Source organism: Berkeleyomyces rouxiae (assembly GCF_048999995.1).
Source record: "Berkeleyomyces rouxiae strain 22BRR77 chromosome Unknown BrBRR77_ptg000001l, whole genome shotgun sequence".
Lineage (NCBI taxonomy): Eukaryota > Fungi > Ascomycota > Sordariomycetes > Microascales > Ceratocystidaceae > Berkeleyomyces > Berkeleyomyces rouxiae.
In genome coordinates this window covers 2,806,400-2,831,191 of record NW_027396491.1, presented here as the reverse complement: position 1 = coordinate 2,831,191, position 24,792 = coordinate 2,806,400, and the positions used below count along the sequence as shown (strand labels likewise).

Here is a 24,792-nt window from a genome sequence, read left to right as displayed (position 1 = left end):
TTGGCCCTATATTTCATATTTCCGCCCAGCTACCCTCTCAAACCTCCGCTGTGTTTCTCCTGGCGCACATCTCCAAAATACGTCCAGGGCGAGCTGTTTTTTGTTTCCTTCGCTTACCATCCTCCCTGCCAGTTTCATGGTGCGATACAACCCGACCAGATACACTCTCTGAGCCACTTTTCTTTCTGCCCTTGAGACAGTACATGCTCGCAGTACTTTCTTGAGTTGTCAGTCTCTCGTTGGACATCTCGTTCCTGTTATAGCTGCTTCAAAGCTTCTTCTTATCCATACCTTTCTTGCGTCAAACAACCCATCATCTTTGCGGTCGCCGTCATGTCTTCGATTCAGATCCCAAACAAGGCCTCATCGCCTCAGTCCGTAGCTTCCTCTTCGTCGCGACACTCTATTTCTTCGGTATCATCATCGCCGCTCTCACCATCTCCAGCAAAGCCCCAAAACAAGCCTCATGAGAGATCTCGCCGCCGTTCCAGACTTCTGGGTACGTTTTCTGCCCGACTTCTGCTTTTCCAAGCCTGTCGCTAACACTTCTACCACACAGGCTCGGCAATTTCTCAACAAGAGACCACTCATGTTGACATTGGGGGCCCCGACTCTCCCCGTTTGGTTGGTATCCTTGTTTTCCGGTGTTACACTCTGAAGTCTTGCTAACACACCCCCAGATATCGTATCTTTCTTCTGGTCAAGGCTTCTACTGGAACCCAGGTGAGTATATCAGGGCCGCATTCGCCATGCTTTATTTTTCATCCACTAACAAAGGGGCTTACAGAAATCTTCCTGCCTTCCTACATTGACTGCGACTACGTTCCGCTCGAACTCCGCCGTGATGCCGTGCACGAAATCCACATAACCGACGAAGAGGCTGAGATGATGCTCCCAAAATAAGCGCGCCGTCTCCGTGCCATGTGCGTCGACCGAACTCGCCGTGTGCCCTCGATATTGTCTAAGAGGGTATATACATCATGCGTTCGGCGCCTTACGACATCCCTTCGCTTCTTGCCAAGTCGAGACTCCAGTGAGCCTCTTCTTCACCCTCTTTTTGTCCAGTATGTTCCTTACCAGTATAGCCCGAATGGCCTATGGCGTTGTATTATTGTGTCTAGTTTCTCATTTTTCACGGGCCTTTGTTTTCTCCTGCGTGTTTATTATTTCTTGCCCAAGATGCTTTTGCGCGGTCGGGTGCAAAGACTGCCAGCAAACATGCGCGCTGGCAGCATGCGGAGCGGCTACGCTGAAGTGGCACAACGCTACCGCTAACTTGACGTGCAGCTTGTTCGCTGGCACGTTTCGTGCCTTGGACTGTACCTGAGTAGATTCTTGATCTTGCATTATTTTCTTTTCGGGAAGCACACGTTGTGAGCCTGATTTTTGTATTAGATTTTCATTGATGCTAGTACACACCGTTCATTTAATTGACTCTCTATACCATGACAGTTTTTGGATCGGTAGTCTGATGACCATATGTACAAACATATTTTTAACCCGACTCACACCAAAGGCATAACTGCAGTTCTGCCTGTAACATTCCACCGCATACACAACAATTCAACTTCATAATCTGTTATCCCACGGCGCTCGTTGTCGTGCACGGGGGCCATGGGAATCCTAAATGACGTGAAATGAGATCATTGGTAGGCCCGTATTGGCCCAAGATAACGATAACCAGCTGTCTAAGTGCTCCACATTTAGTCTGGGGCGAGGAAACATGGGGGGTGTTCATAAAAATGGGGACGAGAGCGAGGAGTCTCTCCATGTGTGTTACACGGATCTTTATCGATAGCCTGGGCTAACTGGGGCTACTTTCAGGGTTAAGCCGATTGTTGCGCTCCCAGTTGTTTTGATTTGATTGTGATGCTGAGTTGAAGTTACCAAGACCTGTTTTCAACTTGACAGAAGGCCTTTCTTTATAGCGCTAGCTACAAGCCGCTGCCATCTGCGTGCTCCCCCGACAATAGCAGACGAAACTTGACTGAACAAACACGAAGAAAAAAAGAAGAAAAAAGAACAACTACAGCGCTTCTCTATGATGAGCGGTCCCGTCGCCCACCGCAAAATCGAGCTGCAGAGCCAGGAAGATCTTTTGTACCTCCTCGAAAACGTCCGCCGTGCTGCTAGAGAGCGTCTGGATGAGGCGTTCCCGCCCGTCGAAGGGGATAACACTGAAGACGAGCTGCGCATGCAGATCGAGGGGCTCGTAAACGAAGTAAGCACCCCGCCGGCCTCTCTGCGCTACCACCAATAGAGACTGACCATCAACCCGCCAATTCTCTCGAGCCACGCAGTACATCCAAAAGACCTTCACCCTCGCCGCGCCGAACCTAACCATCAACGGGCTGCCCATTGACATCCGCCCGTTCCTCACCGGCGGCTACGGGGGGGGCACATCCGCCGCCGCCGCGCCGCCCGAGGCCTACGAGCCATTCGACGAGCGCGCGCACCAGCGCGTGCTCGACCTTGCGCGCGAGGAAGAAGACCTGCTCGCCGACATTGCCGCGCTCAAGCACAAGGTGCCGGCGCACGTCGCGGGCCAGCTGGCCGAGCAGTTCCGCGCGGCTGCCGCGGCCGACGAGGACGCTGCGCGCGCGTATGCCCAGAGCACTGTCGGCGAGGCGGCTGCTCGCGCACACAGCGAGATTGCCGCCGAGGAGGCGCTGCGTGCCGGCTTGGATAGGCAGGCGGACGTGGAAAAGACGTATGGCTCGGCTGTCGAGGCGTTGCAGAAGTTGACCAGGGATATGCCGGCGATCGTGGCAAAAATGGAGAGAGCACGGGTTGCGGGAGAGTATGTTGTGACGCAGGGCCGGTAGAAGTGGCCGTGGGCGGGCTATTATTTGGTTTTTTTTAATTCTTTTTTAATGATGGAGGTAGGCTTCATACGGGACGGAGTTCTTGATTTATGGCTATCACATAGTTACATACTATTTACATGTCACTTGAGCCTATTCACTTAAGAAAACATGCATAGAAGATGGTACTCTTGATTGAGTAAAAGTGGGAATGGTATTATAAGAAACGAGTCGTCTCAACAAACAAACATGACGCAAAAACTCCGCGTTCACCATCAAATATCCCAGTAATACAGATGATCAGCTATGTCCCTTCATAGGTACTTTATTCATCATTCACAAAACCAATGCTATACTGCAGCCTTTTAAAGCCGCCTTCTTACGCAGCAACCTTGTCGCCCTCGGCGGGCGTAGGAGCAGGGGCAGAGCTAGTGGTGGTGGCGGCCGGAGCACCAGCAGCCTTCTCCCACTTGGCGGGACGGGCCCACTCGGCATCTTTCCACGGACCAGCATCGCTGAAGGCGCAACCACCCTGGCAGGTGCACTTTCCGCCAAACTTCTCGGGGAGGTTCTCAGCGGGGACCTGCTCCAGAAGCTCCTTTTGGTAGCCCGAGCCGAGAATGTGAATCTTCTGCACAGTCACGGGGTCGAGCCAGCGCTTGACGACCGCCCACACGGTAGAGAAGCCCCAAGGGGCGTTGATGAGGTATAGACGGCCCAGACGCTCGGGGTAGTAGTTCTGGGACAGGACGGAGGCGCTCTGCACGTTGTTGTAGACTTGGGGTATGCGAGTGACGGAAACGCCCTTGAGGTCCATGATGGTGCAGCAAGTTTCGAGCAGATGGCCAGCCTTGCGCGAGCAGGCAGGGAGACGGGGGTCCGCAACACGCTCGTATTCAACGGCAAGGTTGGTCAGCATGCGCTCGGGAGTGGTGACCTTGTACATGGCAGTCACATCGATCTGGCCCAGTTCTTCGATGTAGACGGGACGGCCATCCTGTGAGTTGCGAGGGTTAGTTTGGGGGCTGAAAGGGACGAAGGGAGGAGGGTATGACGTACCTTATCAGTCTTGTGGTAGTACTGGGGGTAGAACTTGAACACCTCGGTGCGCTCAGAAAAGTCCCAAGTAGGGACAGTGTCGTCCAAGTTTGTCTCCTTGCGCCACTTTTCGCACTCAATGAACATGGTCTTGGAGAGCATGACATCAAACTTGCGTGCGCGCAGAAAACGCAGCTACTCGGGAGGCAAGAGCATGTCGTGTTAGACAGGAGATCGCCATAGTAGTTATTTGCCAGTGAGAAGGAGACTTACCAGAGTCAGAGTGTCTAGACGCTTAGTGAAGCCCTCGGCCTCCAGCAGCAGACGCAGCTGTTCAACCTGGGCCTGCTGTTCGGCAGTCAGGTATCCGGGATGGCCAGCCTGGGGCTCAGAGGCGGTAGTAGGGTATTCGTAGTCATCGTACTTGGGGTCGAGCTTAAGGGGAGCGGCGACAAGAGTAGAGGCAGCCATTTTGAAGAGTGATGGTGAATGTGTGTATGTATACGATAACTAAGCAATTCGATGTTGGTGTTGAGACGAGCGATAAGAGCAAAGCCTCTATGTATTCTATGAAATGAAAACAGCCAGACCGGTGGCGTCGATGTTAGAAAGAGTGTATGAAGGTTGAGGATAAAGCAAGATCGAAGGATATTCTTGATATCAGAAGCGACACTGAGGCTAGGAAAACAAAGAAAATGAAAAAGGCTACGGGGTTTGGAGGAGGAGGAGGAGGAGGAAATAAATGGGAGCAGTGACAATAGGTAGACAGTGGCAGGAGCTGGGCCGGCACGGATAGCCTAGGGAAAGAGCAAGAGACGAGGGGGGAGAGAGAAACGCCTACAGCGGGAAGGAGCAGAGGCTGTCTGTGATGCAGGGCAGTAGGGCAAGAGGGCAGGAGAACGAAAGGAGGAAGGTGCGAGGAACAATGAAGACGAGACAGGAGCAGGACCAAACGTCGGGATAGCCACGAGTAGGCAGTCACCCAAGAATCAATCTGTTCCTTCCGTTTGACTTACGGCGTTGATCTGAATGGGTGTCTAGATTGGACGGCGGGGTTTGGAGGGCAAAATCGAAATTCTCAACAAGAACAAAAGGAAAAGAAGGAGAGAAAACGAAGCAGAAAAAAAGACCAAGAGCCCAAAAGGATGGAGGAGCAAAGTAACTAGCAGGCCCAAAACTAAAGCTCCCGAAAGAAAGGTCTTATTGGCGATAGTTAATCGATAACTAACTAATGCCTTGTCGGGGAAAGAACACGACGACGATAGCAGGGGCTGGCTGCTCTGTATGTATTTTCTACAAAGTACACAGCTAATTGTAACTACAATGCAATAGTTACAAGCGCAGGTGTACACACCCACCCACCAAAAGACGCAAAGACGCTGCCTCAGGGGAACGTCGGTCAATGCTTAGCGAGTCTAGTAACTGCCTCCATTTCCGCCGCCCACTTCTAGTTTGCCCGCTCCTTCCCTTCCCCTTTATCCCTGAGCCGCTCGCCCTCTACTCAATGCTGGCTGGCTTTTGGCTGGCCGTCGAGGCAATTCATGTGCCGTGCCGCTTTACATTGAAAAAATAAATCCAACCTCCCCCCCTCCTTGTGCCCGCAAAACGTGGCTGTTGTGCTTCATCTTCAACTTGTCGGTGATGCGTTTCCGTCTTCCGTCAGGCCAGCCTGCAGGTCTTTGGGGTCTTTCAGGCTTGTCATTTCCCTTGAAACCTGCAGCCCGTCGAGCAAGAGGGGCTCAGTAGCCAAGCCAGGCCAAGCAGTTCCCCACTAGCGCTGCCCTGTGTTTGCGGGCCCTTGTTCTGGCCGTTGTCGGCGGCTATTGGCAGTCATTGGCAACTGACAGTTTTTATGACGTCCTCCCTGCTATACATGGTTACTGATGCTGGCTGTAGTGACTGACATCACCACATTTACACATGGTCCTTTTCCCCCTCTTCTTTGGGTATATCTGTCCATGTATTTCCATAAAATTTTGACCTCTGTTCCATCTAAGCTTTTGCCTTGACGTTATATACCACCCACCTCAGCTCTTGCCAGCTATCGCCTTGTCCTTGTTCTCTGACGCTTCGCCTTTTTCCGTCTTGTTCTTGCGTTTTTGCACAACATCCCAGTTGTACACACGTGCCAGGGCAACCTCCATTGTCTGTTTTCCCCTCCCGATGTTTCGACAAACCACCAGTCAGCAAACTGTTCTTTCCAAGCGTAGCCCGATGTGATGAGGTTGTCGGATGCTGGGTAGACTTACCGTGATCTGCTCGCGCACAAAGTCCAGGTCTTCCTCGAAATTGCTCTCGCTGGTTTTTGCCGCACTCAACTTGCCGGTAAGAAGCGTCTCGGCTTTATCAACGGGATAGGCGAGCATGACATTAGCCTGCAGGTCACAAATATAGAGTTAGCGCGGCCGAAACCTTGAAAACTCGCGTTAGGTACTGCGACACAGGACAGGAGAACAACGTACACCAAGCCAGACATAGACTTCGTTAGTGGCCGGAACAGATGCTTTTGCGTAAAGAGTCTCGCTAAGCTCAAAGGTCGTGTCAATGGGTTCCGCATCGGTCTTAATGTCCTAGTTAGCGATCATTTTCAACCAAGAATGGCAGCACAAATGTTTACGAGTGTAACAATGGGGAGGAGATCTTCTTACACCGCGGAGCTTCAGAAACTGCACAGTTTCTAGTGTCTTTTGAATATCAGGAATCTTTTCCTTCAAGCCCGCCAGGCGTTTCTGGAGGTTCATTTCCATGAACTGGTATTTGCTGTGCCAAGAAGTGACATACGTTAGTCCTTGTTCCACCACTGATTGCAGTGTATCCCACCCGCGCAACGTTTTTAACAAGACGTGATTATCCCTCCAAACAAAGTCTTTGTTCGCCATGGCCTTTGCTTGACTATGCGCCTATACTGGCCGGACAAGATACTGCCGGATCTGAAAAGGAGTCGCCATAGTCATGCGATTTTGATGCTGTATTCGATACAGCCTCTCGTCGCTCCTTGAGCCATGTCAAGACTGGCGTCCGGCCTCGTCTTTGGTTGTATGGCTCTCATTGATACCACACGTAATTCCTAGGCGCATCTCTCGCTGGGGCGAAGCTTGCCAACTCGCTAGCACTTCCACATTGCTTACCACCACATCCAACGTCTTGCTGCTGTCTTGTTCTTGAAATCATGTTCACATGCCAACTCTCCCCTCCATTGGCTTAAAACCCCCCCACGACTCACTTTATCATCTCCTGGAAGTTGCGCAGCGTCCCCTCGACTTCTTCGTGGCTTGTCACATAGTCCTCGACACGATCGACAAAGGGCGCCTTCGGGATACCGCGGGGGTTCGTCTCGCTATTTATTAGAAAAAACAGTTAGCTCACCACCTTCACTCCCATTGGGACCAACTGTAACCTAAACTTACCCTGCCGCGAGCTCCTTCTTGCTTGACATGGCTGCTGTATGAAATTATCTGATTTGGTGGGTTTTGGCGTGTAGCAAACTGGAGAGCGGATTGGCTGGAATGTCTTCTTTAAGTCGTCTTGATGTTGTCGTTATGTCGCCTTTTGGAAATTCCGGCTCAATTAGGTTGAGTAGCTGATTTGGGGGGGAAGCAAAAAAAGCTTAGTCATATCATGCGATGGCGGGGCGGTTTTGAGCAGCTGACGGGCGGCTTTTACGAATGGATGGGTCTTTGGACTTGATTTCTGATGTTAAACGCCAGTCACAAAACGCCAGAATGGTAAAGCAATCAACTTGCATAAATGTGCGAATCGCTTATATAAATTCAATCACATTCTATTCAACTGTAGGTCTGCATCATTATTTCATTTATTCTATCGGCGATGTTCTCTACTGCGGATATCTCTATAACTTTTATACGGCTGTAGCCCTAACCTCAGGGCTAATCGCTATTTACTTGCAAAATCTTGTACTCTCACCCTCGCCGCAACTTGTAAACAGAGAATTCCAAATCTATGAGCGGGACAGCAGCGAAGTGCCAGTCATGTCCTCAGGAATGGGCAGGCCCATGGCATCCAACAAAGTAGGAGCAACATCACCCAGAACACCATCAGCAGTCAGCTTCCAGCCCTCGGGGGCGTTGGCCATGATGAAGGGAACTAGGTTGGTAGTGTGCGAGGTCTTGGGCTTGCCGTCAGCGAACTTCATCTCCTCAGCGTTGCCGTGGTCGGCAGTGATGAACAGAATGTAGTTGTTCTTCTTGCAGGCCTCGTAGATCTTTCCAATGGCCTTGTCAGTGGCAGCAACAGCAACAATGGCAGCCTCGTAGACACCGGTGTGGCCAACCATGTCGGGAGGGGCAAAGTTGTTCATGACAAAGGGGAACTCATCCTCCGCTAGACGCTTGGCAACCTGGTTGGCAACACCATCGGCGCTCATCTCAGGAGCCTGATCGTAAGTAGCCACGGCCTTGTTGGAAGGAACTAGATCCTGGGTAGTGTCACGCTCCTCAAGGTGGAACTGCTTCTCAACACCACCGTTGAAGAAGAAGGTAACGTGGGCGTACTTCTCGGTCTCAGCAATGTGAACCTGCTTAACCTCCTGCTTGCCCAACCACTCAGCCAGAACATTGTCCATGCGCTGAGGAGAAAAGGCAACGGCGAAGGGGTAGTCTGCCTTGTACTGAGTCATGGTCACCAGGCGGGCAATCTTGGGAACCTTGAAGTCAGGCATAACAGAGGTGTCGACACCACCCAGAACCTGAGTAATCTGGCGCGCACGGTCAGAGCGGTAGTTGAAGAAGAAGACGGTATCGTCATCTGTATAGTAGTTAGTCGTGATGCCGCTAGCGCAGTTGATTAGTATTAAGACTTACCCTTGATACGAGCCTCGTTACCGCCCATGATGATGGGCTTCAGGAATTCGTCACGGTCCTTGTCACCACCCTTGGCGTAGACGTCCTTGATGGCCTGAACAACGTCAGTGGCAACGGTGCCCTCGCCGTTGCACATACCCTTGAGGGCAAGCTCAACTCTCTCCCAGCGCTTATCACGATCCATGGCGTAGTAACGGCCGACAATTGTAGCGATCTCGCCCAGACCCAGTTCCTTGATGAAAGCAGCTAGCTCCTCGAAGTAAGCAGCTCCGGACTTGGGATCGGTGTCACGGCCGTCACCGAAACCGTGAATGTAGACCTTGGGGATGTTCATCTTCTTGGCGGCCTTCAGGAGAGCGTACAGATGGTTCTGCTTGGCGTGAACACCTCCGTGAGAAACCAGACCGCAGAGATGCAGACGGCCGTTACCGTTCAGGACAGCCTCAAAGGTCTCGCGAATGACGGTGTTATCGAGCAGCTCATCCTTCTTGATGGTTTGGTCGATACGCACAACATCCTGCCACACAACACGACCAGCGCCAATGTTAAGATGTCCGACTTCGGAGTTACCCATCAGGCCCTCGGGGAGACCGACAGCCAGCGAAGAGGCGTCGAGCTTGCGGTAGCCAGTGGTACTCTGGGCGAAAGCATCCATCACGGGGGTCTCGGCGGCAGCAATGGCATCACCATCCTTGGGGGAGGTGGCCGAAGCAATACCCCAACCGTCAATGACGACTAAAGGAGCGCAAAAGCATGAAAATTAGCCAGGCGAACTCAAGATAAGCGAGGATGTACAGGAGGGTGAGTAAGATATCCGGGGAGCGCCCCCGGCGCACATGGGACAGGGACGGAACTCCAGAGGACAATGGGGGTGGTATTGGCTGCATAACTGGAGGTGATACGGGCCGGGTAGCTACAGGAGACATGAGCCTGTGATGTAGACCAGGGGGAGTAGAAGAGGGCCAACATTCGGAAGAATAAGAGGCCATTCGGTTAGGTATAGAGGGGATATCCTTGGGAGGAGGAGGCGGTGGTGGAGAGCAGGGGGGAAAAGGCATGAAACCAGAAGATGGTGAGGTCGGGTGTGGTAGAGGGGAATCTGGCAGTGGGGGTGTTCGAGATCGAGACGTACTGAGGCAGGCCTTGTGATCGGGGACAGTCATGATGGTGAGAATGGAAAAATATAAGAAAGACTCAAAAGGAAGGTTGAAGCGCACAAAACACTCTCAAGCAGGCAGGCAAACGGGCTTGAACAGGATTGGATCGCGATGCAGGAAGAGAAAGAGGAAAACAGGAACGGAAAGAGGAGACGCGGCTACTGGGGCTATTAAATGGACCTGGACAAACGGGACAAACGGGGCTCTTGCGAAAGTGGGAAAGTGGGATGATGGTCTTATTGACTGGGCTGTGGTGGACGGACGTGAGAAACGGCGCAATACAACAGGGAAGGAAGGCGAAAATAGGAAGGCGGGGTTATAGCAGCACGTCACGACTAATATCTAAGGACTGGGTGGGCAGTTGTTCACTTTTCCTTCGTTTCCCTTGGGCGCAACTGTGTATCAAGAGGTGCAAAGGTGTCTCGGATGAATACTGGAAACCACTTGTGCCAGGAAGTTTTGCTGTCTGTTTTTGCCTGCATGGTTAACACTGCTTCCCGAAATGCCGTTTCAATTGCGGCGTTTTTGAGATATATGCAGCCAGTTAGTGCAGCAACTGACTGCGCTTATCAGCCGGCGAAATTTTCGGTAGAAACGCAGTTTCGAAGGAAGAAGTTTCGATGTATGTATTTATTAAACGGGGGAGAATGAGACGGCTCTCACAGCACTGTCCAGGCCAGGGCTTGCTGCCGTCGATCAAGCTCAACCGATATATAGGAGATGGATGAGCGCTGAGACGCACCAACTTGGAGAGAGAAAAGTCACCAGGCCGTTGCAGCTGCATATTCATGCACATGCAACCCACTTTCATGGAGCCCGTAAAAGCCTCGATATCAATCAACTTGGCCCTTGTCTACACCCGTTTCAATGAATGCGAATATTACCCTCTCCGCCCCCATACATGCATAACCGTCTCGCCGGCAACTGAGCGTCAAGCTGTCAGGTAACTAACTACCTAGCCCCACTGTTTATTTGCTTATGCAACCCAACGCCAACTCAGCTCAAATCATCTTCTCAGCCTCATTTCATGTGCCAATCCAACCGTCATCGGTATATTCAAACATCGGAACTTTAGGCGACTAGAGCCGCGCTACTTGAAATTAATCTAGAGTTTCCCTAGTCTTATCCATACCGATTGTCAAACCAACCGCTTCCATCAGCATTGTCAGCAGCACACAATGACGTCGAGGGCCAACCAGTCGCAACAACAACCACCACAGCATCCCATGGCACTGCCTGAGACGCTGTCCCCCGACTTCCTCGACCCGGTATCCGATCTTGCGGTAACCTTGGAGTGCTTGCAGGCCATTCTCAACCCCCATACCGATCCCTCACTTTCTGATCTTTCGGGTCCCCAGGAATCGGCTGATCCCGACGCGTCCAAGCCGATTCTTGCCAAAGATCTGCCCACTGCCACCGATCCATTGAAGCACAAGCTTAAAAAGGCCCGCACACAGGTCCTGTTATTGCCTGATATGAACCGGACCATCGAAGACCAAGAGGAAGAGATTGTAGATCTTGAGAAGCGTATTCGCCAGCAGCAACAGATTCTGGAGAAGCTCAAAGCTGGTGGTGTTGATATTGTTTCTGAGTCTCAACAAAGCGATGCCTGAGCAGCTTGCCATGTATCGGTCGCCTCGGCAACACGAGTCGCAACAGTATTGCACACCCACCTGGTGATTGCAAATCTACCAGGATCTCAGGCGAGACCACAGTGCAGTTGAGTCTGAGGATGTATCTTGTTCGACCTCCCTCCACACATTATCGCCAACTGCTTTTTCCTCTGGCAGCACGGACCAGTTCGGGCTGACATCCGCCTTTAGCCATTTGAAGTCATCCACCTGGTCCCATTGATTCGCGCCTAGAAGGTTTCCCGGAGACTATGTTTCCCCATCCTGTTAGCTCAAGTAAATGAGCATGGAGTATTCGTATTGAAAGAAATGACTTACATAATATTCCGTTACCGGCGCGAACCGCAAATTCGAGCAGTCTTCGATGATTGGCCTGCTACCACAGTGCAAGTAGATATCGATATTATGGCATTCGTGAATCCGAACCTGTCTAGCCACAATAACCAGTACAGAATTACGGATGGCCGTTATATGAACCGGGCCTGTTACTGTACCAGACACAACCACCGAGTTGCTAATGTTCTTCATCGCGAATGCCGCAAACGAGATTTTCATCCGTGTGGCTCCTGACATGTCCACAATACATTCTTCCACGTCTGTTAGGCGCCCTGCCGCTGTTGCAGCCGCTGCGGATTCTGGCAACGAAATGCGGATGTTTGAGTGGTGTGCGAGGAAGACTTCCTTGGCTGACGAGAAACTGGGCTTCCGCACCAGGGATGTCTGGGCGCTTACTTGGGCATTGTAATCTTTCTCCAATGTTGACGTCCCGCTTGCAAGACTTTTCGTTGTGGTCTCAGACGGTGGTATTTGTAACGAATTTTGCTGTCGGGATGACCTCTGCGTTGATGACGAGGCATGCGTGTTAGTTAGCTTCCGGGAGTCAGCTACTATCGGTCCCTCGGAGCGGGCGTTAGCGGCACCACGGCGGAACTGGAAGCGGGGCTTGGGAGCGGCTTTCTCGGTGGCAACATTGAGATTGGTCGTGATTGTTTTGAGAGACTGTAAATACACAAGAGATGAATTAGAATTATGCTGCTCGTTCATCTTCCCCCAAGATAATGTGACAATCTGTCATCTCAAACCATCTCACCATACGCTCCCGCGCCTTGTCGACATCCATAAAGCACAAGCTGACACGACTGCTCTACTTACCTCATTGTAATTCCGCTGGTCATACCGCGGCAGCTGCGTCGATACATCGGCCAGATCGCGCGTGAGTCTAGATATGCGCGCGCGGATCGCATCGGCATCAATCTTCCGCTGTTCTGCGCTCTGTGCTGCCGACACGCGGGCTATGCTTTCTTCTAAATCTAGACATCATGCGTATGCATATTAGTAGATGTAGAGCAGTATAAGAAGCGAAATCATGAAAGGGCTATTGGCAATATGTGGCGTGGCGGGTGGGTTGATTGGCTTGTACCGGCTATGGTCGTTTGAAAGTTGCCATGGAACTGTTTGTTGTCCATGTCTTGATCCATGTTGCTGGTTTTGTACTGAGGCAGGCTTTTATGTCATGCTAAGGGAATTATTTCCAGTCAGTTTTGAAACCGGGGCTGTCGTGATTCGTCGTATCCTGATATAAAGCTTCATTGATGGTTGAATGTGAGAGATGCTAGGAAAATGTGGGGTGTAGCAATTAACCCCGATTCACGTATCAAGTATGCACCTACATAACTAACCCTAGTATAGTTCACACTCCCTGTACAACACACACGCTCTCGAACCTCGTTTTCAATTTCAAAGTTGGTACATTACAACTATCAATGCCATGCTTTATGGCGTTTTGAATTCCCCGACGACTGCCCCCATTTTTTCGCGCCATATCCTCCACTCCTACTGTGCGAGGGTTGCGTTGGCGGCGAATTTAGAGATTGCCATATGTCCCAGATCCCGGCTCGCTGGGCAGGCAGCATGCTGTACTGAAGACTATATAGATTCTTCCGGTCGATAGGAGGGACAAAACGGCCGGTGAGAAGGCAGAGTAGAACTCGGAGTGAGAGATAGTGCTTACGTATCCGTTGCGCCATGTGAGAGTACTGCTGGAACATGTCTTTAAAGCTCAAGGGGATTGGCTGAAAAGTTGTTAATATATGTGTGTTATCGCGATAGAGTGTAGAAGAAGACAGCTTACTTGGAGATATATAATGGATGTTGGTGGGATATCATGCAGTTTGCTCTCGTCGGAATCAATAGCATCGTCCGGGTAGTATTCCTCGATATCATGAAGCTCAAAGCGGATGCCACCAGGAAGCCGCTTTGGATCTTTGATTCGCAGCATTATAGCAAAAAGGGGAAAATGGTTAAGACAAGACAAAAGGGAATCAAAAACTGCTTTCAGTGATATGATTACCATGCGTGCCACAGCAAAGTTGAGATAAAACACCACCACGGTTGGCAGGAGGAAGAAGAGTAGTGTGAATAAAATGGTACCAACAAGCAGCTGGTCTAGATCGTAATCACACGAGTCAATGCGATCGCGAAGCACGTTGTGCTTCTTGCCTCGAAATAGGTGGAAGAGGGACATTAGGATGGTTAGTTGCCAGTTGAAGATACGGGCAGAAGCAAGGTAGAAGGAGTAAATGTGTATCGTAAGACCGGACAAGAGATCCGAGAACATGGCAATGGGCATGCTGGCACCAGCGAAGCTAGAAAAGCCTATGAACCATATGATTTGAGGCAAGACTGGGTGAAGCATATTGATACAACCTGAAGGGAAAATGGTTAGCCGAGTGGTTAAAATAAGACAAGTATGCGCAGAAGCCACTTACTAGCCCAGTAATCTATTACCCATAGAAATAGATCGCCAAGGAAGGCGGCCAGCTCGTTGTTTAGCTTCAGCCCGGCTGGCCACCCCATTAGCCATGAGATGCTGCGTTGCAGGGCAAGCACGGTATATGTGTCCAGCAAATGGCTTATCTCGTTAGCAACACGCTCGCAGTGCTCTATAATATAGGATCCAATGGCCATGCCGATGATCACGTCGTTTGCAACGAGCCACAGACTGTTGAAGAAACGGATATAGTCCGGATGGCTCGTGGTGACACTGGACCAATCCTGCTTTCGCTGACGCAGCATGGTATTTTGCGTAGGCCAGTAACAAAATTGTTGAAGCCGTATTTCAACTTGCTGCGCTGTTGCTGAGAGGTCCTTGAGGGCGGCGTATCCCGGGCGAGCGCGGAATTCTAAGAATTGCAGAAGCATCTCGGCGGCAATTCTATGCCCCATGATGAACAAGACGAATATATGGCGGATAATGGGTAGAATGTATCGTAGAACAACATTGAATACGTAGCTTTGCACAATATTCTTGGCAGATGTTGCAGATTCTGCCATTCGCTCTGATATGCTCAGGCTTCGTCTAGATCGAGTTCCTATCATTGAAACATTCTTTTGCAAAAGGGTTTCAAGCTCCCAAGAGCAGTTTATCTGGTTGACAATCAATGGAAGAGCCGTCTCCTTTGCTGTGCGTGTGCGCACAGTTATGGTGTGATCTTTCATTCTCTGGACAAGGCGCTTTTTCTGGGCTCGCAGGATTTGTTCCTGTTTGTCGTCCTCATATTCATCTTCAGTAGTGTAGTCAATGCCCTGTTTGTCGGCTAGCGCAAGAGATATGGGCTTAAGGGAGATGTACTGCATCTTGCTGGGTATAGGCCGGTCAAAGAGAATTATTTGTATGCTCGAGGCAGTTGGGCATTGGATTCGTGGTACGGGGACACTGGGGTCAATAGTGGCATAGACCCATGAAGGATCCGAGTCGGTGAGTGTGGAGGGTTGCGGCTGGTTGGCGAGACCAAGGGTTCGCATCGAGTTTCGTCCGCAGAGTTCGAATATCCGGCTGACGGAGTGAGGCGCATAGCGGAAGAGGCCATTGGATTTGAGATGGGATTCAACGGTACGTGGCTATATATCGACAGGCACACTGAGAGTTAGTTGGGAACACAAAAAGTACAGGAAAAGATAAGAGGGCATTGGTGATGTACATCTGCGATATCTGGTACATCGAGAATGGCGACAACAAACATGTCGCGCTCCGAGTTTTTCCATCCCACAATGACACCGGGTGAGGCTGATCTCGAGATGTCTGCAGGCCAGAAGATGCGCATCAAGCCATCGCGAGTGGGAGAAGGCATGTCCGTCGCAAGGAGAGGTCGAAGAGGGTCAGAAGGTTAGAGAGCCACGGCGGCGAAGCTGCTCTCGGCCCGATACACCGCATGAAGGGTTTCGAGGGTGCTGGATGAGGCGAGGAAGGGTCAGAAGGGAGGCCAAGACGCAAGAGCGAGAGAACGGAGCACTGGGGGCTTACCTCACTAGACTCTCTGGATGCCAGGACTGCTACAGGCACGAATAGAGTAAGGAACAGGAAAGTAAGGCCGATGAAGCACTTGGCTGCGCGGGTCTATCCAGGAGAGGCGGAGCCTTTGTTAGCAAGGGCCGGGCTCAAAGGAAATGGTACAACTCACAATCACGCCGTACTCCCAGGCAAAGACAGCAAGTTCGTACAATCGGGTAACCAAGTCCCAGCGTGCAGTGGTATAGCCAGCAACAAATATGCCGAAGGTTACGATAGAGAAGGCGTGCATAGAGTCGTTGTAGATTGGCCGGGTCGGGAGCGGACGAGATGCGTATCAAGCATCGCGAGCTTTTGCCTGTGCAAAGCTGGAGATGGTGCCGCGGAATGGGAGCTGGGAGTCGTGAGTGTGGTGGGGTGAAGTAGGTGTTGGCTCTGGAGAAGGCTGTGCTTGGTGTCTCTGGAGGGAAAGGCGGAGTGTTGTGAGGGCATGCGGAGCTTTTAGGGTTTGCATGTAGTATCGTCACAGGCTTGCGATGGTAGGACATGGGGGTAGAAACAGGGACGGGAGAAGTTCTGGAGCATAGCTTCACATGCACTTGTAAACTTGTAGACACTGTTGAACCAGTCCACGGGCAAGATCGACATGGATACAAGTACAGGGCGGCCTAAGCGCGGCTGTTCTCTGCTGTGGTGTGGCTCTTCAGAAGCCAAAATCAGATCACGTGGCTTTTCGTTGGCACCAAGTATACAGACATGAAGGTGGAGCGAGTAGGAGTACAAATACAAAGGTTGGGAGAACGGGGGAATCAACACGAGAAGTTTAGAAAAAAAAAGAAAACTTGTTATTTGTAGTGAAGCTGCAGTCAAGCCCGCGGGCACGATGCAGGTGAAGCGCTGGCCAAGCGGCGGTTGTCAGGCTGTTTTAGGCGCGGAGACACGCAGTCAAGGCGGCGGCTCTTTTTTATAGGGGTGGATCACCACTGAAAACGGGGCAGGGGAACATCCTAGAGGCGCTATTAGCAGCAGAATAGCGAAAATGGCACAGCTTCAGGACTTACATTTGCGACCCATATACGTGCTATCGTTTTCTTTGTTGTCCTCGCGCGCATCATCCAGCAGCTTGTCGATGCCACGCTCCTTCAGTGCCACCTACGGAAGCTCGCGTTGTTAGCACTGGCCCAATAGCCATATCGCAACTGGCTCGGCTTGAGCGACTCACTGTTAAGCAGCTGCGGTACTTGTTGAATAGCGTCAAGCACTCGTTGTTTTCCGTGCGCTCGCCGCGCAGATATTCTGGAGTAGACATTGGATCAGCACTCGGCCTCTGTGCTTGCGGGCTTGCGCGGGTCATGGAGCGCCATACTTTCACTGTACCATTTCAAAAAGCACGTGTCATACTGCCTGTAACACTCGTTAGCGGGCGTATCAGCGAGACTGGCCTTCGGCTGACTCACTCCTTGATTTCATTACACTCAGGCGCAAGAGATGCCGACATTTTGACTGGTTGTAGAGTCCCGGAAGTGTCTCTGAAGGCTGCCAGTCTCTGCGTTCATGATGTGGCTGTAGTGGTGAGCCCGACAAGCCGCATGTTGAAGTCTGGCAGCTGACAGACAGCTGGAGCCCCGAGCTTTTTCAGCTGTCCAAAATCTTGAGCCAACTGCGCTTATCGATAACGCGACACTGCCCAGAAATTCTCACGAGGTCCTCGCAGCCTCTGGCATGCTTCAACCAAGTCAAGGTTGTTTTTGCTTGGCTAACGACTTCTTGAAGCTCTATTTATCTACCACTACTCAAAACCTGCGCTGGGGGCCCTTTGTTCACTGCAAGCTTCCCAACTTTTGCCGCCCGCCATGGACACCCCGCCAGACTTCCAGGCGCTCAAGGATAGTGTGCAGAGCGCTCTCGTCGCAACCGTCAAGACCGTAAACCGCCTCGCGGCTGAGGATTTGGACTTCCAAAAGACCGCCAATCCTGCTACAGCTGAGCGGCTGGAGCGCAGCGTCGGCCGGATCCTCGGCTTGTCCCAGAAAGTCCTCAAGGCCGAGGCCAAATCTGTCGGCACCCAGGCACCGCGCCTTGTCGACGCCGAGGATCTCGAGCTCAACTGGAGCAAGATTGTTGATATTGTCGACTGCATCTTTGAAAAGGCCGATTCATCGCTAGATGAATGCACCGGGTTAGCCAAGCGTCGCGATGCGGGCCATGCCGAAAGCGTAAGCACATCACTCACCTCTTCACTCGCCTCCGGCACATAGCTGTTGCAACATCTGCTAACTCTCGTGAATCGGCGTAAAATAGAGCGCTACATCTAGCAAGTCTACCTCCCTTCAAGCTAGTCTTCGTAATGCCAATATTCGCAAGCCGCAGCTAAAATTTGAAGCCAAGCCCGACACCCAGTCGCAATCGCCCTGGAAGCCCATCCTCACCAAGAAGCCTCACGCCACTGTTCCCATAGAAAAAAGCGTCGTCCTCGCCGACTACAACGGCTCTATGGAGTATCGCCACCCCTATGAGACCGAGATTCTCGCGTCAGAGTTCCCCGAGCGCGCATTCCAGCCCGCAGAGCCAACACCCTTTGCGCCGCTTGAGACAACACGGGCCACCTGGGTGGGTACCTACGAAGAGGTCCTCGAAATGCTGGAGGAACTGAAAAAGGCCGATGAAATTGCCATTGATCTTGAACATCATGACTACCGCACATATATCGGCATGACATGTTTGATGCAAATCAGCACACGCACACACGACTGGATTGTCGACACGCTGCAGCCTTGGAGACACAATCTGGAGGTGCTCAACCAAGTATTTGCCGACCCTAGCATTATCAAGGTGCTCCACGGTGCTCACATGGATGTGCAGTGGCTTCAGCGCGATTTCGGCCTGTACCTCAACGGCTACTTCGATACATACTATGCCTGTGAGGTACTGGGCTACCCACAGCGCAGTCTTGCCTACCTTCTCAAGAAGTTTGTCAGCTTCGATGCCGACAAAAAGTACCAGTTGGCTGACTGGAGAAGACGACCGATTCCCAACGAAATGATGTTTTACGCCCAGTCTGATACACACTTTCTACTGTACATCTACGACATGATGCGCAACGAGCTCATCAAGCACTCCGACAACAGCAGGGCCGACATGAACCTCATGAGCGAGGTGATTCGCAAGTCCAAAGAGAGAGCCCTTACCCGCTACGACCAGCTCACCTTTAACCCTGCAACCGGCGACGGCAACCGCGGCTGGCTCAACCCTATCCTGCGCCAGATGTGGCCGATGAGTGGCCCGCAATTCTCTGTCTACCGCGCGCTATGGGAATGGAGAGACAAGATGGCGCGTGATCTTGATGAAAGCCCCGTTTATGTCATGTCTAATCAGGTTCTCGGCGACATTGCGCGCGATATTCCTGACGAGAGATCCGCTCTTGGCTCCCTTATTCCTCGACACGCTAATCTTGCGCGCGAAGCTCTTTCAGACCTTTGGACACTTGTGAAACAGGCTTCAGCCGCCGGTGAGAGTGGGCCTACTCTTATGCAGTTTATCAACTCTTCTGAGAAAAAGGTGACCCCCCGGGGTACTACTACTAGCATTTTGGATTCTTCCAGTTTCGACACCAAGTCAACCGAAGAGATATCTGGCTCTAGACTCGATGTATCTCAGCTATTTGGCAGCATGATGCTCAGCAGCTCGTGGGAAAATGCCTCTAGTGCCCTCTCTACCAGCACCTCTGACGACTTTATGCAACTCCCATGGCAGCGCATGCATCCATCCATTCTGTCCATCATGAACGAACAAACACAAGCTGTCATGCAGCAAGAAGAAGAAAAGAAGAAGCTCTCAGATGAAGTAATTCGCGTCAGTGCCACCACTCCCGTCAAGCCCAAGAACGAAGAGTTCACGCTCAAGGCTGGCATGAAGCGGAAAGAGCCCGAGCCCGAGTCTGATCTTGAAGCCAAGGGCGGTGAACAAGCCGCTACTGGAGCCATTTCCGAAGATGGCGTCGCCGACAAGGCGCAGGATGACAACGAAAACACAATCGCCCAGCGCAAACGCGCCAAGAAGCTGGCACGCAAAGCTGCGCAGCGCGAGAAGCTCCAGGCAACCCGCGCTTCTGAAGCCGACAGACCAACCGAGGAAGAGCAACAGACAGAAGAGGACATACAAGTGCAGGCTGACGAAGACGAGGAGGTGTTTGACTACGACACGGCCAAGTCGGTCATGTACGGCAGCGTCGACAAGACGGTGGAGTCACACAAGAAGTCGTTCAACCCGTACGCCAAGGCCAGCCTGGACCGGTCGATCAAGGGCGCGCGCCGGGCGCCGCCGATGAAGGGCGGTCGGTCGGTGACGTTCCGGAAGTAAATGTATAGTCGGAGGAAGCGGCGTTTGAGGGTTTAGTTTTGCAAAAGGGTTTATGGTAGATTTCTTTGGTTTTATATCACTTTGTGCTGCTCTTGGTTTCGGTGTAATGTTTCTTTCCATGTGCATGTCTGTGATTTTCCATGTACCTACAGTCCCGTACATTTGTCATGTCTTTTCTTCGTATATCATCACCTTTGTAGCATGTAGCTCTCTTTCAGACATGCCGTGTGATATCTGCATATCCAAAACACTGTAGGCCTGTAACGGTGAACATGAGCCAGTTCTAGAATGTACTCATGGAAAACCAGAAGCCCTTCTCATTCATGATAGAGAGATAATCAAAGGTACATAAACCAACCACTCCGTTTGACTTCTTGTTTTCTCTGTCTCGTCATCATTCTTCTTATCCAACATTCAAGATGACGTCCTCATCTGTTCCTCGCTCCGGGCAGCCTCCGAATGACCCATCTATAACGTCCAAGCATTCACCATCCACCGAACGTCCCCCTTCCGTACTACTAAACTACATTCTCCCATTTACCTGCCTCGAGCATCAGCTACCTTTTTGCAGTCTGCTCTGCCTTGAAAAATACCACTCAAAGGTAGAGTTGACTGTTTTCCTCCATGTGCTATATGCTTGATCACTAACCCCATCTCATCATACAAGATTGATTTGCGCGAGATGGTGGCACTCGACGTTTTTAGAAATTGTGAATCAGCCCAGGCCTGGTGGTACGGCATGTGACAAAGACTCAGGGATATCAAAGACTATCTTCACTCTCTAGTTGGAGATGACGGCACATGCAAGAGGAGCACTAAATCTAAGAGGAGAGGCAAGTTGAGAAAAGCATGCAGACGACGCCAAAGAAGAACCCCAAGAGGCTACCATAGCAAAGCCAAGGAGCAAGTGTAATGAAGAATACGTGTATTGCATTTCATTCACGGCTGATGCCAGAACAACAATTCTATGAGTTTATGAATCTCGGGTATTGCAATCAATATCTGTGGCACCTAAAGAAAAAGGAGCGGCCACCAAGGCCATAGACAAAGGAAATATAAAGCTGCGAAGCAATGTGACAAAGAGAAAAGAACGTCTCATAACGCCAATCATACAACCATGGGATATCCATCCCACTAGATTCTCCATCCTCGTATTTAACAACAAAATCTAATCATCCTTCTCCTCCGGTTGCACCAACTCCACCACAACGCCTTGGTCGCCTTTGCTGCCCAGGCTCTTGATGGTGTACTTGCCACCCAACACAAGATCCTTTGCAACCAGCTCGCGCGTACGGCCGAGAGACTCAATGTCCGAGATACGCTCGACTGTCTTCTCCAGGTGTTCCCGGAAGCCCGGCTCGGAGCAAATCTCACGGAAGGCACGGTGCATGGGCACGCTGCTCGCGCGCACTTCCGCAGTAGTTGATACAATGGCAAACAGGTTCTGGCGGTCCAGCTGGCGAATAAAGTCACAGCGCGTCATGATCTCCTGGGCAATGTGGAAGGGATACGAAGGTAGCAGGTGGCCTGTCTCCTTGTCGTAGGTGCTGTCCATCTTACTCTCCTTGTCAATCAGGGCCAAGGCCAGGGTCATGGCAGCAGCAGCCCACTTCTGCTGGTCCATGACGTCGTCGTCCATTTCAGAACCGAGAATCCAGCACTGGTTAAGGAACCAGCGCTTTTCAGAATCCTTTATTTGGTCGCATGTGGCTAGCATGTCCTTGCTCTTGGCTACGCGGTTGATAAAAGCCAGGCGGCCGCCAATCCGATCGTAGATTTGTTCCAGCATGTCGGACTCAATGGGCCTACCGAAGTGACGCATACGGAAGGCCTGTAGGGCCTTCATAGCCTTTTGCTTGTCGAGATCAGTGATCGAAAGTACTTCCATGCGCGTGGCAAGCAACTTAAGACGCTCATAGACCCAGTAGTCGTCGCTGTTAAAGATCATGGTGACGAGGTTCGAGGCCGCCCATTGCTCGGCGCGCTGCTGCAGAAGCTCAATGAGATCCTTGCCATCGTCATTGTCGCGTATCAGATGCATCTGGTTGATAATGAGGATGAGCGGCTTGTGGTGAGTGGCGCGGTGTTGTAGAGCCACCTTCTCCAACTTATTCAGAGCACGCTCAATATCGAGGAGAGCAGTACTGTCGCGTGGTCCACGCTCGCTGAAGTAACCGCCAATATAATCTTCATGAAATTCAAAGTCAAGGGCCTTTCCCAAACGAATGCGCATGATTTCTAGATCAGCGTGGGACTCTAGCATGGCAACTCCGAGACCATCGATTTTACGCATGGATTCTAATAACATGCTGCTTTTGCCAGTGCCCTTTTCGCCAATAAGTAGATAGTAGTGGCCCTTTTCGTCACCGGCCACAATTTTGTCAAGTTGGTCTTGTTCATTACGCTCAACCCACTGGACTTTGTTATGGTTCTCCTTGTTATGTGGGACTTCCTTTGCAATGGCAGCCAAGTCTAGCACAGGGTCGCCTGGTTCAAAGGCGCCTGAGATCTTGCGAAGCACAAGTTGCTTGTAGAACTTGTGATAGGCATAGCCAGCTGAGGCAAATCCGATACCAAGAATGAAGATAGACGCAAATGTAGTGGCAGCAGATTCCGCCATTTTGACGGCCAGTGACGGCTCGTCTTTGGGACCTACAGCAAGGCGGTGATGCGATTAGCATACAAACATGAGCCCGATGAGAGATGGAGATTCCGAGAGACTAGTGACTGCTGGCTCTTGGCGGATGACCCTTCCAGCTCTCTCCTAAGTACTTCTCCTTACCTGCAGAGTTCCAATTCGTCCGACGCTGATGCTGCCACGGACCAGACGGCCGGGACCGCGGTGGCGTTGAGGCCCTGTGGGTGGGGGCCGACAGCCGGGCCTGGAACGGGAGCCGTTGTTGGGCTGCTAACGAGCTGCGGCCGGCGCGTGAAAGCATGCGTGTAGCCATGATGACGTAAGGTAGATGGCTTGGGCTTAAAATAAGGCCGGGCAGTAGAAGCCGATAGAGATAAAAGGCGTGATCGGAAAGTGCAGCACGCAAAGATCAGAAAAGAAAAAGAAGCAGAAAAGGACAGCGTTAAGCTAAAGTTGTGGTTCCGGGGCTTCGTGACACGCCAGCGTCGAAGGGAAGGAGCCAAGACAAGACGGGGAAGAAGGGCTGAAAAAAAAGAATGAAAATTAAATGAATAAATCGTAGAAGCAGAAGTCGCGCAAAGTGGTTAGCGGGCCTGAAATATCAGTCAGAAACGTGGCTAAAAAATACAATGAAGCCAGAATTCCAAGATCGCGATCTTTTGAGTCTTTGTTTGTGCTCGTCTCAGCCGAACAAAAAACAACCTGCGACGACAACCAATGCAGAGGATACCAGGACAGGAAACACGGCTGCCAAAATAGCATTGTTTGATCTGAATCCAGCGCCCTTGGATAACTACATTAATGGAGACCAGGCCTCACAACCCAACGACTAGTAATCAGCTAAGCTAAACACGGGTGGTCCAAGCAGCATTCATTATCTGACCTTATATCAACTATTAGCTAACATAACACACTGATAGGAGTAGCATCAGTATCATGTCGTTTACTGGCATCTTGTAACTCCACTGCCAAACATCATGATCAGGCCAAAATGGCTGCGTTTCATTCGGCTCGCTCAAACCCACACAGTCAGATAACAATGATTCGGCATGTCCAAACCTTCATGGCCAGAGTCAAAGTCCTTCACCGCTTTGTGCCCAGACAATTCTTGGACAGACACCGCCGGGGAGGGTCGTTTTGCTCGCACTCCATACACACATAACCACCCATGTTTATATACGACCTCCTTACTCTCTACTGTCTAGCGATGGATGACTCCATTCACAAGATCAGTTACTTCAAGCTGGCGGTTGGTGGTACTTGTCGTTGATATCACTGCAGGGCCCCTTGTCCCTTTTCGCTGAGCTTCAGCTGTCTCTGTGTTTCTTTTTCTGCTTGGCTTTTGGCGACCAGTCAAAATGTCTTGGCAACCTCGAAAGAAAAGAGATAAACAGATTGGAGTGGAATGCCTCTCATGCAATCCTTGTCGTCACTATATTTGTTTCTTTGCGTTGCGAGTCCCGGTCAATCTTTTATTCATCCTCCTGCAAGAGCTGCGCCTCGTTTCACACGTCTGCACCTAAATCGACAGAAGTTCTCCGCAAGGAATTAGTTAGGGGAGAACCAACGGTCGAAGAGAGCCTTTGGGTCGCAATACCTGCACCCAGAATTTATAGCCCAATTTTCTTTTCAGCTTCAGGAGGAGGACACAGTCCACCTTTTGCTTGGATTCTCTAGCTTCGAGTCTAGAGAACATCAGCTGATGAGCACGAGCCTGACGCCTAGTGGAGTAAAGCTGAAGCAGCAATGTAGCGGGTGAAAACCGGGGCTACACCATCAGTCTCCCGCCCTCCTTGCCGATTGTGGTGGCTATCTAGGCCAGCCCCAGCGACGCGTTACAGGACGTTGTCGGCGTCATCACCATTCGCTCTACTCGGGGCTCTGCCAAGACTCCGCCGAGTCTAGACACAAAGTGAGCGGAGCTACAAGCAGACAACCAGTTACTTTCTGCAAGTGGCTCGCATAGTTACTACATACTCGGCATTGCATTGTCCAGGCTCTCGCCCGCTTGGGGGCTAGGCCAATCGCAGCCAGCCAGCCTGCATACAGAACGAATG

General features: G+C 51.3%; 12 protein-coding genes across 12 annotated transcripts; 4 read left to right on the top strand and 8 right to left on the bottom strand.

Annotated features, from left to right (window-relative positions):
• Positions 1–333: 333 nt before the first annotated feature.
• On the top strand, positions 334–903 carry BROUX77_000813 (uncharacterized protein; the record flags this gene model as incomplete). Its single annotated transcript, XM_073753296.1, has 4 exons — positions 334–499; positions 560–624; positions 681–723; positions 788–903. 4 exons carry the CDS (start codon positions 334–336, stop codon positions 901–903), a joined length of 390 nt encoding a protein of 129 aa, XP_073609048.1.
• A 1,141-nt stretch (positions 904–2,044) lies between these two features.
• Positions 2,045–2,825, top strand: BROUX77_000812 (uncharacterized protein; the record flags this gene model as incomplete). The annotated part of the gene is made up of 2 exons (XM_073753285.1): positions 2,045–2,221; positions 2,301–2,825. 2 exons carry the CDS (start codon positions 2,045–2,047, stop codon positions 2,823–2,825), a joined length of 702 nt encoding a protein of 233 aa, XP_073609047.1.
• Positions 2,826–3,183: 358 nt separating this feature from the next.
• BROUX77_000811 (uncharacterized protein) lies at positions 3,184–4,313 on the bottom strand (the record flags this gene model as incomplete). Its single annotated transcript, XM_073753274.1, has 3 exons — positions 3,184–3,801; positions 3,864–4,037; positions 4,116–4,313. 3 exons carry the CDS (start codon positions 4,311–4,313, stop codon positions 3,184–3,186), a joined length of 990 nt encoding a protein of 329 aa, XP_073609046.1.
• Positions 4,314–5,869: 1,556 nt separating this feature from the next.
• On the bottom strand, positions 5,870–7,278 carry BROUX77_000810 (uncharacterized protein; the record flags this gene model as incomplete). The annotated part of the gene is made up of 6 exons (XM_073753263.1): positions 5,870–5,989; positions 6,092–6,217; positions 6,305–6,403; positions 6,491–6,602; positions 7,066–7,179; positions 7,250–7,278. The coding sequence occupies 6 exons, from the start codon at positions 7,276–7,278 to the stop codon at positions 5,870–5,872; spliced, it is 600 nt and encodes a 199-aa protein (XP_073609045.1).
• A 522-nt stretch (positions 7,279–7,800) lies between these two features.
• BROUX77_000809 (uncharacterized protein) lies at positions 7,801–9,825 on the bottom strand (the record flags this gene model as incomplete). The annotated part of the gene is made up of 3 exons (XM_073753251.1): positions 7,801–8,606; positions 8,663–9,397; positions 9,795–9,825. 3 exons carry the CDS (start codon positions 9,823–9,825, stop codon positions 7,801–7,803), a joined length of 1,572 nt encoding a protein of 523 aa, XP_073609044.1.
• A 1,172-nt stretch (positions 9,826–10,997) lies between these two features.
• On the top strand, positions 10,998–11,432 carry BROUX77_000808 (uncharacterized protein; the record flags this gene model as incomplete). The annotated part of the gene is made up of 1 exon (XM_073753240.1): positions 10,998–11,432. The coding sequence occupies one exon, from the start codon at positions 10,998–11,000 to the stop codon at positions 11,430–11,432; it is 435 nt and encodes a 144-aa protein (XP_073609043.1).
• A 75-nt stretch (positions 11,433–11,507) lies between these two features.
• Positions 11,508–12,928, bottom strand: BROUX77_000807 (uncharacterized protein; the record flags this gene model as incomplete). Its single annotated transcript, XM_073753229.1, has 4 exons — positions 11,508–11,699; positions 11,769–12,449; positions 12,603–12,760; positions 12,871–12,928. 4 exons carry the CDS (start codon positions 12,926–12,928, stop codon positions 11,508–11,510), a joined length of 1,089 nt encoding a protein of 362 aa, XP_073609042.1.
• A 282-nt stretch (positions 12,929–13,210) lies between these two features.
• BROUX77_000806 (uncharacterized protein) lies at positions 13,211–15,580 on the bottom strand (the record flags this gene model as incomplete). The annotated part of the gene is made up of 4 exons (XM_073753218.1): positions 13,211–13,522; positions 13,582–14,156; positions 14,219–15,350; positions 15,431–15,580. The coding sequence occupies 4 exons, from the start codon at positions 15,578–15,580 to the stop codon at positions 13,211–13,213; spliced, it is 2,169 nt and encodes a 722-aa protein (XP_073609041.1).
• Positions 15,581–15,608: 28 nt separating this feature from the next.
• BROUX77_000805 (uncharacterized protein) lies at positions 15,609–16,030 on the bottom strand (the record flags this gene model as incomplete). Its single annotated transcript, XM_073753207.1, has 3 exons — positions 15,609–15,680; positions 15,754–15,846; positions 15,911–16,030. The coding sequence occupies 3 exons, from the start codon at positions 16,028–16,030 to the stop codon at positions 15,609–15,611; spliced, it is 285 nt and encodes a 94-aa protein (XP_073609040.1).
• Positions 16,031–16,683: 653 nt separating this feature from the next.
• Positions 16,684–17,236, bottom strand: BROUX77_000804 (uncharacterized protein; the record flags this gene model as incomplete). Its single annotated transcript, XM_073753196.1, has 5 exons — positions 16,684–16,721; positions 16,800–16,890; positions 16,961–17,034; positions 17,105–17,142; positions 17,196–17,236. The coding sequence occupies 5 exons, from the start codon at positions 17,234–17,236 to the stop codon at positions 16,684–16,686; spliced, it is 282 nt and encodes a 93-aa protein (XP_073609039.1).
• A 355-nt stretch (positions 17,237–17,591) lies between these two features.
• Positions 17,592–20,097, top strand: BROUX77_000803 (uncharacterized protein; the record flags this gene model as incomplete). The annotated part of the gene is made up of 2 exons (XM_073753185.1): positions 17,592–17,954; positions 18,040–20,097. 2 exons carry the CDS (start codon positions 17,592–17,594, stop codon positions 20,095–20,097), a joined length of 2,421 nt encoding a protein of 806 aa, XP_073609038.1.
• Positions 20,098–21,265: 1,168 nt separating this feature from the next.
• On the bottom strand, positions 21,266–23,048 carry BROUX77_000802 (uncharacterized protein; the record flags this gene model as incomplete). Its single annotated transcript, XM_073753174.1, has 2 exons — positions 21,266–22,749; positions 22,880–23,048. The coding sequence occupies 2 exons, from the start codon at positions 23,046–23,048 to the stop codon at positions 21,266–21,268; spliced, it is 1,653 nt and encodes a 550-aa protein (XP_073609037.1).
• Positions 23,049–24,792: the final 1,744 nt, after the last annotated feature.